This window comes from Dysidea avara, chromosome 6 (assembly GCF_963678975.1).
Source record: "Dysidea avara chromosome 6, odDysAvar1.4, whole genome shotgun sequence".
Classification (NCBI taxonomy): Eukaryota; Metazoa; Porifera; class Demospongiae; order Dictyoceratida; family Dysideidae; genus Dysidea; species Dysidea avara.
Window position 1 is genome coordinate 33,488,771 of NC_089277.1, and position 14,603 is coordinate 33,503,373.

The 14,603-nt window shown below is 40.2% G+C and overlaps 1 protein-coding gene across 1 annotated transcript in view; it reads left to right on the plus strand.

Annotated features, from left to right (window-relative positions):
- Nucleotides 1-2,711, plus strand: part of LOC136258981 (uncharacterized) — a 37,072-nt gene extending 34,361 nt beyond the window's left edge. The window contains exon 3 of the mRNA XM_066052376.1: nucleotides 1,563-2,711. Within this exon, the coding sequence (XP_065908448.1) occupies nucleotides 1,563-2,410 (848 nt within the window). The 3' untranslated portion in view covers nucleotides 2,411-2,711. The remainder of the gene's footprint in view (nucleotides 1-1,562) is intronic.
- Nucleotides 2,712-14,603: the final 11,892 nt, after the last annotated feature.

A 14,603-nucleotide genomic window follows, 5' to 3' on the forward strand; every position in this document is an offset into this window, starting at 1 on the left:
AAGAGGTAATTATCTGCTGCTTCAAATAATACAGCAACTAACAAATGATTTGCTCTCTCCAACCACCTACAGCTTAGCATGTTTGTGCCCCTCCCCTTGCCAGCTCCTGGATCCATCCCTACATATGGAGGGCTTATATATGCATAAATTGAAGAGGAACACATGTTTAAAATTTAATACTTGGTGGCTTTAGCAGCTGTTAGGCCTGAGCCCTATCTTGATTGCTCTTCTAGAGTAACCAATGCAACTGTGAATGTTCTATTAGGATAATTTTCAACATGCGGTGACTGTTCTATATCAATCTTTAACTAGTCTTTCCTTTACAACTAGTAGCTATATCTGATTTTCACTATCCCATTCTACACCATGCAGAATTTCAGCTTCTCTAATAACCAATGCACAAATGTTATTGTACTTATTGTGCTGGCATTACGCCCAGTGCTTTGGCTACCGAAACTATGCTGATATAACCAGCGCAGTCCTAGCAGCTGTGATAAATGGGCCAAATGTCAAGAATTTACCTAATTTCATCCTTGAGTTTTTAAATGTTTTTGAGGGCTTGATTAGCTCAATGTGGACATGCTATAGTACTACCTCTTACAACAGCATGAATGATTTAACAATTGTGTAGCATCTAAATACGGAAAGTGTCAATTTGGAAAATCACTGTCTTATATTACTGTATATAGTTTTGTATGTTGCATGAAAAATATGATTGAAGATAAAGGGAATTTAGATTTAGACAAGGCACAGAGGTCAGACACTTGTCTGGCAGACCCATAAAGGACACTGTACCACCAGTGAATTTGTTATTGTGGCATAATATGGTGGTGATATGATGCATCATTTAATCTCTAGCTTTGTGACTATGGTCAGGTAGGCAAGCAGGTAGGTAGGTATGCAGGCAGGCATGCAGGCAAATAGTAACACTGAGATTCTAATTTTAAGTGGAGTTTTTGTATCAAACCAGGGTTTTATTGAGGGGGCAGGGGAGGTGCTTACCCTCTTTGACAAGCACTCACCCCCTTTAATTTCAAGCAATATTATAATTTACATAAAAGTACCTCAGAATGCATCAGTATAGCAATCTGATAGAATCTAATTTCTTGGTAACTGAGAATGCACTAGAAGCAATCTACAATGCAAAAGTTTCTGGTGTGTCATGTTATTCTCAGTTGCACCAGAAGCAATCTGAGATACAAAAGCTTTTGGAGTAGCATGTCATTTTCAGGTATATGGGAATGCACCAGAAGCATTCTGTGTGTCTACATTAGATACAAGCCGCATGCCCACAGACCCCCTAGATGATGTGTGATAGATGTGTGTTGTGTGTGTGCTTACATTTATACATACATAAACATAAGCACACACATCTTTAAACTATATTCTCCCTTTATTCTCATAAAACTTTTTTCGCCCTCCTTCCCCCAAATCATTTCCTAGATGAAGGACTGCATATGAACAATGACAATATAGCATTATGACATGTGCTGTACTTGTATATTTGATATTTGAATTATATTGATGTTAGTCTTAACTATGCACTTTGTTTTTACTGATAGGAGAAAAGCTCTATGTTGGTTTCCCAATACTTTATCCTTTTACAAAAATAGTCTATCCTGGCATTATAGTGCCATCACAAGGAATAATCGCATACTTTAAGTCGTTTGATGATCCATTGGTGGAATTAGGAGTTTGTAAAGAATATGAAGTTCTTACATGTAAAGTACCTGACCTCCTCTACTGGGAATCTTCTGATAATCTTGACCGTAAAAAAATAGTACGAAATGCTGTCTCAGTGCCAATGGCATGCATAGCCCCATCCCAAACATACTTTATTGCACAAGTCAACAGCCCTATTACCGAGGAATGGACGATTGTGTCACAGTATAATGGTACTAAATTCTCAACAGAGTTCAGCGGTCCAGTTGTTGGTACTGGAGTTGCACAGACTACAATAACTGGAACAAGAAAATTTTCAAGCCACATTCATCCCCATGATCCATACTTGGATGCTCTCAAAGTTTATGCACCTTACAATGGAAAGATATTTGAAGTTGGTAAATTTTCATTACTTTGCTGTCATGAAGTTCCTAAGTTATCAAATTTTGTATTTCCAGAAGTAAAGTGGATCCAAGTTTGGGATGGCCGTTTACCCTCTAATGCTTTTGCTGCTGGTACATGTCCTAATGGAGAAATATTGTACATTGGCAAAAAAATATGTGCTAGATTCTTTCATCCAAATTTACCAGTTTTTGATCATGAGATATTTGGGTGTGGATGTAGTTGCACATTCATTTGTGAGGTTTTAGCCACAGATGATCAAGGAGCATTTGAATGGAGTATATGCTCTGCAGGTGAAGTACCACCACATGCAGTAGGTGTCAGGAACAAGATGGTCGTACTGTGACTGGTAGTGATGTTTCAATTGGAAAAACATGGAAGAATGTATCCATCGATTTACCACATGGAAGAGCTACTGACACACAATTGGTAGGAAGTGTTTACAGAAAATTCCTTTATGTTTCTTGGGATGATAAGGGGTACATTTATCCATCTTATGAAGTGCTAGCTATGAAAATGAATCCCAAGAGTTTACAACATCTGTGTTGTAATGTTATCATCACTGCCACACTAGGAATACCTGATCGGATTTTGCAGTTACATTTGCCTGTACACTTGAAATCTTTTTGTAATGATGCTTATAAGTAGCTAATTCTGTGTGTATGTTGTAGGGCTGGGCGGTATTGGAGTTTCGCTTCACGATATATCGTGCAGAAATATATCACGATATTACTATTTATCGCGGTTATTAAAGATGACTGCTATATTAGAGTAGCTGACTGCTTTATTAGGGTATCTCGATCCTAGCTGACTGTTCTATTAGAGTATCTCGATCTTTGTAAAAAAAATTGACTAGCTAGTACCAGGAGCTCATCGAGTCCGTAGGACGAGGGAGCATGTAACTCCGCATACTCACAACGTAAACAGCAAAATTCAAACATGGCGGACTTTTCTTAACATAGTATATTCCTTATATAGTAAAGGTTGTATCGTAGGGTAAAGAATTACGTAATAATCATGCCACAAATATGCAGCGCCTGGATTAATTCGTGAAAGAAAGGAATGGCAAGGAAGGAAACGTCGAGGAAAAGGCTTAACTAACGGAGTGAAATAGTGACAAGATGTTTTGGAGACTGCTAGGAAACATTCTTGCTTACCGCGTAATGTAAGTGGGCCGGCTATCAGTCCACGGCGGCAGCACAGATTATCTGCAGTAAACACTGACGGAATCAAGTTTCATCGCTCACTGCTGGAGCAAGAAGACTACAGTATAACTATTGTGCCAGTAGTAATAGGTTTAGCGAGCATGCGCGGTATGTGTTTATCCTTATACGGTTATTGTTTAAATTACTATTAATAAATTGCGACGCCATGTTTGAATTTCGCCGTTTACGGAGTTACATGCTCCCTCGTCCTACGGACTCGATGAGCTCCTGCTAGTACTAGGTCCTTGTTTGCAGTAGTATCACGTGATTATTTGAGGTGCATTATAACAACCTTAAGGACTTAATAAGCTGTCAAACACTAATAATCGTAATAATATCGATATCGTGATATTATCGTTTCACCGAAATCTACGCGATACAGATATCGTTTCATTGCAATACCGCGGTATTACTATAATACCGAGAAACCGCCCAGCCCTAGTATGTTGTAGTAATGGCAATGTAACTATTGAAATGTTGAGTATGTACAATGTGTAACTATAATGTGATGTCATTGTGAATGCTCAGTTGAATTTTCTTTTATACTATGTCACTTCATATCTCATTATTATTAGAGCTATATGCATGGCTGTAAAAGCTTTGTTTCGCCCTCTGTCATTCATATGTATGAGTAGTTCCTTTCATATCAATTTACTGTTAAATTGGTCACAAAACTTTTGGACCTTGAGAAAACAAAAAAAAACAACAATTTTGTTTCATTTAGTTTTTTAATGGACCATTTGTTGCAGCTGCATGCAGGGTTTAATTTGTACTGGTCTAATACTAGATCCAGCCTTTGAACTAACAGGATATTAATTGTTTTCCATATAACACTTATGTGACCAAATTTTGGTTATGGTCACACCTAGAACTTTTGAAACTAGCATGGTGCTGTTACCAGTAGAAAACAGTTTTCAAAAATAGAATTTTCTTGTAATTCAATATGGGGTGCCATTTGTGCCAAAATAGTACAAAAACACCTTATTTATAAACTATAACCATACTTTATAAATCAATACACTACTTTATAAAGTATAGACATATACTTTATAAATCATACACATACTTTATAAATCATATATATATATACTTTATAAATCATACTTGTACTTTACAAGTCATGCATATACTTTATAAATCATACACGTAGTTTGTAAATTATTAACATACTTTATAAACATGATTTATTAATCATTTAGTATTTCGTACTTTGTAAACGAACAATCACGAACACATGATATTATCGTTTGGTAATGATTGCCAATAATCGATAAAGTAATTTTGCGCACGTGTAGATAAATCCTCGCACGTGCAGCTTTTAAATCGGGATGGCGGATGGTCGTACTCTGGGTAGCACAAGCTTTGGAACAAGCGCTTTGCACGACTGGATCCAGCGTCCGACAGTCGACCTCAGCCATAGTTGCGTCCGATGCTTCCACAGCCACTTTCTCTCAGGAACCGCTTACTTCGTCAACAAGGTATTTAACTAAGTTGCCAGTAAGCTAGATGTGTTACTTTCGAGATTGCCTGCTGAGGCAGGTTAATTAGTAGCCCAAATTGGGCTGAATGGAACAGAACTGTTATTCATTATTGTCAATTTCTCCGCGAAGAACATAATATTATACAGTAGTATACGCACATGCAGTTTATATTATATGTAGCTAGCTGTTCAGTATGATCAGTTTAACTGAGCATGCACAGTACCAAATAAGTAGTGAATACTGTGGCAAATAGTGAACGTCACTGTAATCGTACGCAGGCGAGCAACACACAATGATTCACAATTATTGATTCTTCCTCAATCACACACGTGCGCATACTTATTGTACAACACTTCAAATATTGGCTATATACAGTAATTAATGACATAATCATAATAAGTAATCACATGAGTTAGTCTTACTACACTGCTCCCCTCTGCAAAGAGTACGACCCGTACTGGAAATCAATGGGAGACAAAGTCATCATAACGGCCAGGGGGACGGCGAACTCTGGGTGGTCGGTGCTGTGTTGTAGCGTCATCATCATCAACTAGTTCAAGGTTGTCCCCAACAGTACTATAAGCTGCCGTGGCATCACTAGGAGAAAGCAGAGGAGGGGTCTGTTCATCATTCTCTGGGGGCTGTTGTGCAAAGCGAGTATCAGGTTTACACAATTTCAAGCGATTAAAATGAACAATTTTTGGAGCTGAACTTCCTGACAGGGGTGTTATACGATAGTCACTATCCGTAATCTGCTGTAGGATCTTGTAAGGACCTCTCCAAGGCAAATGAAGCTTCTTAGACTGTCCTGGTTCTACCACTGTATCAAGGAGCCAAACAGTATCACCTTCCTTAAAAGGTTCTCCATGAACACGTTTATCATAAATCTGTTTCTGCCGTTCATGTCCAGCTGATAAACGACGCCGTACCTGATCATATGCCTCTTGCAACAGTTTGGATGTCTTGCGAGCATAGCTGGCAACTGATAAGTGCTCTGGGGTGGGTGTCCCATAAACAATGTCAACTGGCAATCGTGGTTCTCTACCATACATTAGATAAAATGGGGAGAAACCTGTTGTGGTATGAACACTTGTGTTATATGCAAAGCATACCTTAGAAAGGGCATCTTCCCAGTCAAAAGGGTGATGGTGGAGTGTTGTTGCTAGCATATCTTGTAAAGTTCTATTAAAACGTTCCACCAACCCGTCACACTGTGGGTGGTACGGTGTCGTTCTTGTCTTAGAGATGTTTAAAATTTTACATAATTCTTTGATCAGCGCACTTTCAAACTGCTTTCCTTGGTCCGAATGGATTTGTTCTGGAATCCCAAATCTGCAACATACTTCATCAATTAATTTGTGAGCTACAGTAACTGCCTCCTGGTTATGAATGGCAAATGCCTCCATCCAACGTGTAAAATAGTCTGCAGTAACAAGAATATACGAATTTTTGTTTGCACTTTCAGGAAGGGGGCCCATAATGTCTAAGGCAATAATTTGCATTGGGGAACCTGCTTTGATTGTCTGCAGTGGTGCACAATTTTTTGGTACAGGTGTTTTACGTGAAGCACACGTTGCACATGTTTGGCACCAATTCTTTACATCTTTAGAGTGACCTGGCCAATAAAAACGCTTTTTAAGTCGCTGCAAGGTTTTTTCTTCACCCAAATGACCACTTAGAATTCCACCATGGATCTCCTCCAAAACTGCATCTCGAAGTACTTGAGGAACAATCAACTGTGCCACTACCTGTCCAGTTACAAGATCTTCATACTGTCTATATAGGAGTCCATTGATCAACTGCAAGCATGGCCATACTTCTATCAGTCGTCTTGTTGCCAAACTCTGCCCTTTAGTGACATCTGTGGAGGGAGGTTTATCTGCTTCTTTTGCCAGTAGTACAAAGCCAATAGATGGATCTTCCATCTGTAGTCTCCGCAGGTCGTCCATAGAATATGCTGATAAAAGTTGTTCACGTTGACTGACTGGTGCTACAGCAGTTTCCTCCAAGTTGCCGTGGCTATCCATTCCACATTGAGTACAAGGTCTACGGGACATGGCATCGGCGTTACCATGCAGCTTGCCTTGCCGATGCACAATGCTGAAATCATACTCCTGGAGGGCTTCGAGCCATCTAGCAAGCTGACCTTCAGGGTTTCGAAAATTGGACAACCAAGTGAGAGAACCGTGGTCTGTCCTCAAGATAAACGCCTTTCCCAGCAAGTAGGGTCTAAAGTGCTTCACAAAACTAACAACTGCCAGGAGCTCCTTCCTGGTCACACAGTAGCGTCGCTCTGGTTTACTCAGCACTCTGCTGGCATATGCGACAACATGCTCAGAACCATCTGTGTACTTCTGTGATAGAACGGCACCTATGCCTGATTCACTGGCATCAGTATCTAATATGAATTGCTTTGTGAAGTCTGGTATTGACAGAACTGGTGCTGAGATTAAACGCTGTTTCAGTACATCAAATGCTTCGGCACATTGAGGTGACCACCTAAACTGAGCTGTTCTCTCCGTCAATCGATGTAGTGGTTTAGCTACTGTGGCAAATCCAGGCACAAATCGCCTGTAGTAACTTGCTAGGCCTAAAAATTTCTGAACATCCTTAGAAGAAGTTGGTGTAGGCCACTCAGCCACCATGGCAGTCTTAGCTGGGTCAGTACTGATTCCATCAGCAGACACTATGTGGCCAAGGAAACACACTTCTGGTTGACAGAATAAACACTTAGCTGGTTTCAATTTCAAGCCTGCTTCCCTGAACCTTTGGAAAACTTGTCTTAGTCTCAGGAGGTGCTCTTCAAATGTGCGGCTAACAATTATCACATCATCCAAATACACTAGACAGGTGTTCCATTTGAGTCCTGACAAAATCATGTCCATGAGTCGTTGAAAAGTTGCCGGGGCATTACTGAGCCCGAATGGCATCACTTTAAACTCAAACAGTCCATCTGGTACACAAAAAGCTGTTTTTTCTCTATCTTGTGGAGCTAGTTCAACTTGCCAGTAGCCACTGATAAGGTCCAAAGTAGAGAACCAACAAGACCCAGCCAGGGTATCCAAAGTGTCATCGATTCTGGGAATCGGGTAGGCGTCCTTTTTTGTCACCTTGTTTAACTTTCTATAATCGACGCAAAATCGTGGGCTACCGTCTTTCTTCCGTACTACAACAACAGGTGAAGCCCAAGGGCTACAGGAAGGCTGAATGACATCTTTCTGTAACATCTTATGTAGCAGCTCTTGTGTTTCTTTCCTTTTGATGGGTGGCACGCGTCTCAGTGGCTGGCGGATTGGAAGAGCATCACCTGTATAAATTTTGTGCTTTATCCTACCAGTACGACCCATATCATCTGAATTCACTGCAAAAATATCAGCAAACTCCAGCAATAGTTGTAGCAACTTTTGTTGCTGACAATTAGTTACATGTGTGCCAAGGTTCATTAACATACCTTCAATCAACTGCTTCTTGATTTCCATAGGTTCTGATGTCAATGACAATGACTGACATGCTCCAACAAATGAGGTGTCTAGAGATTGGACTGGTTCCATGTGTGCAACCACTGTGCCCTTCTTCACGGTGATACATTCAGGTCTGGGATTAAGCAAACAAATAGGGACTGCCATATCAGTAGGCGTCACCAATGCTCTGGCTACCAACAATGGATTCCGCTTCATGACATCGCCTTCAATAATCCAAGTGCCCTCTGATGCAGCATCTGGGACTGCTGCCATTATTTCTATCTCACTACATCCTGGAACTCTGAAAGTATCAGTCAATACAACATTCACATGAGCAATCTGAGAGGTCCCTGCTGGACAAATAAGGTTGAAGGTCATACCAACATTGGGAAAAGTGACCTGACTTTTACCAGCATCAACAATACAGTCGTACCTCCTCAGGAAATCTTGGCCCAAAATAGCCTCAGTGGTCAGGAAGTCTGCAACTAAGAAACACACATCAAAAGATTGCTGTTCAAACACAATTTGTAGATTGATTATCCCTAACAATTTCAATGGGGACCCTTCCACACCCACCAAGTTCTTGCCAGACACTGTGTCTAGGGAACCTACCCCTTGCTGAGCCAGCTTATTCCAAACCTGTTTACTCAGAATGGACACTGCAGCTCCAGTATCCACTAAGAATTTCACAGGTATGCCACTAATGGTTCCCAGCAGACTGTAGTCAATAGGGGTGACTGTAGACAAGCTCACTGGAATCAAATCTTCAGTAGGAGGGGTGTTGTTGTCTCTTTGGATCACTGTATTCATTGACTGGTCACTTTTGTCAGATTCACTGTCACTATTGTCTGCTTTGGTTACTGCATTCATGGACTGTTTAGAAACAGTATGTTGCTGCTGCTGTGTGACTCCAGCTGCACAGCCCCGTGCAAAGTGGCCTTCTTGACCACACTTGAAACATACAATTGACTTGGAAGGCTGACCAGCTGCTTGGGTTTGTCTACCTGGTGCTGTGGTACTACAATTATCCCACTTTCTCTTAGGCTTGGCTGCTGATTTTAATTGAATCTCAATTGCTTCCAGCCTCTTCATGATTGCAGGCATCATTGACTGTGAGTCTTCTCTATTAATTGCAGCTGCTACTGATTGATCAGGATCCTTTAGGCCTGGATGCATAGGAACCATAGCATTAGTGGTCCGTTTGTATGGGTTCAAATATGATTCAGCTTCCATAGTGTATTGTACAGCTTGGTCAACTGTCTTTGGCTGCTTTTGTCTCACAGCAAAGTTTATCTGTGGATGTTCCAATTGTGCTAAGAATTGATTGAGAGCTAGCACTTCCTGTGCTTCATCTTGTAAACCTGGGTAAGCTTTCTCCGTCAACAGACGCAAACTGTCACCAAAGGACGCCCAGTCTTCGTCCTTGCGCTTCTTTCTGACCTGCAAATCTGCCATATACAAGTCTTTCTTGCTCGCTGGTTCGAAACGTTTCTTGAGCGCCTCAGTCAAAGCTCCATAATCATTCTTTGTTTCATCCGGAAGACGTCTCAACGCTGCTGCGGCTTTACCAGTTAGGCGGACTTTAAGCCATTTAAGCTTAGTTGCATTGGCCGTCCAATCATTCACAGCTGCTACTCGATCAAAGTGCTCCAACCAATCGTCCCAACTGGTGTTGCCCTGGAAAATCTCCGGTAAAACTACGGGTTTGCTGGCCATTCTCTGCAAACGGCAGATACACTGAGGCTGAGTCCTGTCAATCCGCTCCCTGAGCCCCCTATAGACGAAACAAATGGCCAACACACTGAACCACACAATAAACTCCACTCGCCTTACAGGGTACCGTATTATGCCACGGTACCACGGTTTCTAAGCTTTGACGAAGAGGAACTCAACGAGGGCGAGAAACGTTGCCGACAACGCCAATGTAATCGTACGCAGGCGAGCAACACACAATGATTCACAATTATTGATTCTTCCTCAATCACACACGTGCGCATACTTATTGTACAACACTTCAAATATTGGCTATATACAGTAATTAATGACATAATCATAATAAGTAATCACATGAGTTAGTCTTACTACATCACTAAGAATTTCCAGTGACGTTCACTATTTGCCACAGTATTCACTATACTTGTTGTGTGCCCGGAATAAAAAAGGAAATTACGGTATCATAATTATATAACAAAATAGTAAATACAAAACAGGGGCGGATCCAGGAGCTGGCAAGGGGAGGGGCACAGACAGGCTAAGTTGTAAGTGGTTGTGGAGAGCCAGATTCTCTACTTCAGTGCATGCTGCATTTTTGAAGCAGTAAATAATCACCTCTTAGTAGGCATTCCAGTATCCGAGATTTTTGAATAAAAAATTTCTCAATATATTCCCCAATAGAACCCTGGCTCAAAATAACAACTCGTGTTTAACTTGGGATTACTCCGTTGTCCGAGCTCCAATGAGGATGAAAATCGCTGTGGGGTTTGTCCACACGCTGATCATCATGAAAATCTTAGTTTTATAGTGCGCATTACATATAAGTAAGTTTTGTGTTGTTTTGTAATCTTTTCAAGCCATGCAATGTATGTAGAATACTTTAAAATTTTTAAAACGTACTGTTGGGTGGAAGGTAGTCACTGGTGCTTACTTTAAAGTGCGTAGTTACTTCGCTCGGGTTAGTGATTTTCAGCTCCAGAGCAATTTTCTGATGGCTGTGTCATCAGCTCAAAAGTATAAACCACTTCAAAGTCGGCATAACAATGCCATAATTGAAATCACAACTCCACCTTAGGTATTGTTGCATCATTGTGGTACCTCCACTTTAGTTGTTTACCTTTATAAGTTGTTAACTTGATGTTTTTACTTACTTGAGATAGCCACTTGCCTATGGGTATACACTATTGTATTGAGAAGTGTGCAGTGGGTGAGACATATTTGCTCACCACAAAGCATACAAAGATCACTGAGATCCGATACGATCTGAAGTTACTTTCATTACATGTACAAACTTGCAGCTAGAAACAACTGCAGTTTCAAGATAGTCCAGATTGCTAGATGGCTTCCTGGCTTCCTGATTCAATTGTGCCATTTTTCCCTTTAAAATGTATGGGGAGCCCAGGAGAAAAAATGTACCTTTTTTCAGTTTTTAAGCACTGTGCATGCCAAAGTAGCTAATTCCAACCCAACAAACTATATATTTCTGAGATCAGCAATCAATACTCTATCTATTGAGCATATAAAAATCCCATTTTTCCAAAATTTAAAAACCGGGCTGGAATGCCTACTCTTAGTAGTGTCTCACTGTAGATTTTTGCCATTTTGGCCTTTTCAGATGGTTGTGAAGTGTAAAAACTGTTTTAAAGGTTCTGAATGTCTCAAACAACAGCAATACGATAGTTACTTTTAGAGGCGCTTAATACGTATGAAGGTGTTGGGTGAAATTTTCACAGCTAGTGTGACTGGTTCGCTTCAGTTTCGTGAAATTGCTAGTTTCTTTGCCTGACAAAGTTTAATAGCTATTTTAATCAGAAATATGGTTGGCTCCTAGCTCCACAAGGTAAGGGAGGGGGTAGTACTTCGGGAGTTGGCATATTAGGTTCCCTAGTGTAATAGGATACCACACTGTCTAGGGTGGATCTAATGTAGGATTTTTAGGTAGGGCACACTGATAAAACCACTCTGCTAATTGCAAAGCATGAGATTTAAAACGGGTCTAAATTCCTTCTAGAAAAGTTTCCTAACTTCCTGTTATTGCTTGACTGATATTTAGCAATTGCTATCTTAATTGGATTTTGACTGTTCTAATAGGGTATTTGGGCAGGAAAACTCCAGCCCACATAATTAATTAAAGTGTATATGCAAATGAAACAGTATAAACTGTGAAGGCTGGCCAGTGACTATATGCATATGTAGCACTCTGCGTGGGCAGTTCAAAGGCACCACAAGTGCTATAATTCGTATATAGCACTGCTGCACTAACCGCAGCAAGTGCATTATAACTTATAATGCACTGACCGCAGTGCTATATATTTATATTGCACTGGCTGCAGTTTTATGCTACATTGCACAAGTGCCGGCAGCTAAGGCCGCTACGACACCTCACCTAATAGGTGGCAAGACACTACACTCTTTACTCAAATTCTTATATAGCCTAACATGTAAAATTCGATTGTGGGACCATACAGGGAACGTCACTACTACATTATACCTGCGATCTAAAAGCAGCCAATTGCAATCAAAGAGGCAAACACGGCAGGTAAAACTCTATTTACATATATATAAACGTAGTTACATACCTTACTAGTTTGATCGAAGCTTCCACCTTAACTAATTGCTTTTTAAAATAATATTGTTCTAATTGATACTCACCATAACAATCGATTGTGGTGTTGCCATATGACTGTATGTTCAAGACCATGCTTGATACGTAATATAATGTTGTTAGTTTTAGAGCTCCACAATCGATATCGGCTTTCTACCTTATAAAGAAATGTAGCTGCAGCATTAGATCTTTCCACCTATTAGGTGAGTGGTACATAGCAGTTATACAATGTGCACTTGTGCTCTGCCTGTATAAATGCACTCGCCTTCAGGCCTAACGGCTCTCAGGCTTGTGTGTTTATATCAGGCAGAGCACTCGTGCCCATTGTATAACTATATATAATATATTCTAGTACTCACTTTATATCCCATTCTGCTCTAATATAGCGTCTTGTAATTAGACAACTTTTCCAAGGTTACAGTCACTTAGTGTCAGCTTTATTGACTTAGATCTGTTTCCAGCATTGAGATAGTCTTTTACAAAATCTTGTGTAGCATTGACATAAACGTGAGTTGTTTTATACACTGTGTAATGATATACTTATACTTAACAGGGAACCAGAGAAGGGCTTATTGATAGTGCTGTTATAAAGCATGTGATTCAGCAGCATCAGTTACGTACAATAAAATCTTCAAATGATGATGGGGATGTTCAAAGGATCAATATCAGATCACAAGTGTACTCTGATGCCCTGTGACATTTTTCAAGATGTTTAATGTAGAGAAATTACTGAAAGTGCACTTTCATAAGAGCAGTTGATCTGGGAATCCTTTTTCATGATGTCATGGCTGCTGTTAACAACACTTAATTACTATACTATTGGAAAAATGCTTTCAACATCTTGAACTACATGGATATGCCGGAGAAGTTAAATTTAACAGAAATACTCTACATTTTTTGATGGTGTTCAGTACATAAAATTGTACACAGTGTTATGACATTTATACGTAGTACGTACATAAAATTGTACACAGTGTTATGACATTTATACGTAGTACAATATCAATTATAGGTGACATGTATTACAGTTGATTTGTAAGTGTTGTCCTAGTACTTGTATACATTGCTTGTAAAATTGTTTTCCAAAATCTGTACACCTTGTTCCAGGGTTAATTGCATTAAGCTCATTAACAACCTGCTGGCATGGTATGAATTTATTTGTTGGAATCTCTACAAGGTCTATCTCTTCTGGCATTAAATCTTGTAGTCTGCTTGGTAATCCAGATGACTCTTGAGGCATGACACTGCACTCAGTGGCCAGTAAACCATCTACGTACAATTGCATGGGAGTCATGTTGCCCTCAGTTGACAGAGAGTGGGAGTTCCACCCACCTTGAAAGTCAGCTAATGCTTTGTTTATCTGAGGAATAAACACAAAATGCACACAACAAATCTACTTCATTTAAAGGGTCCAGCAGGCCTTCTGCCTCCAGTGCAGTAAAAAACAGTAATGAAGGAGCTTGATACACATCGAGTTATGTCACGCCACATCCTTTCAATTCTCTCATTATGAACAGAACTTCCTGTGATAACAGATGAGGGATTATTAGATGATGACAACATGTATTCCCAGACTCGCACATTTTCACCACCATGATCTGAGCGGATACACAGTGGCATACCAAACACAGAAGTTCCCTCCAAGAATGCTTCAAGGACTGTATCTGCACAATTATTATTGCTACACTTGACAAATGTGACACAGCGAGAAAATCCATCGATACCAGCATGGATGATTAAGCACCACCTTATCATTTTGTGATTGGCATCTATGTGCCATACTGAATTAGGATGTGGTGCACAATATATCCGCCGATTTACCACAGAACTCCGCCTTTCAGCAGTTTTCTCATGAACCACCCTATGAATAGCTGCACGAAGCACTTCCCTGGTAACCTTAATGCCTCTGTTCATAAGTATACCTTTAACTATTACCTCTCCAGCATTAGGGTTAGTACACTTGACATCCCTAAGTAACTCATCCAACTGTGACTCTGTTATATCTGTGTAGGCGTTCGAGTCAATGTTAAACTCCTCCAGTCTACGATATAGTGTACTACGAGAAATTCCAAGA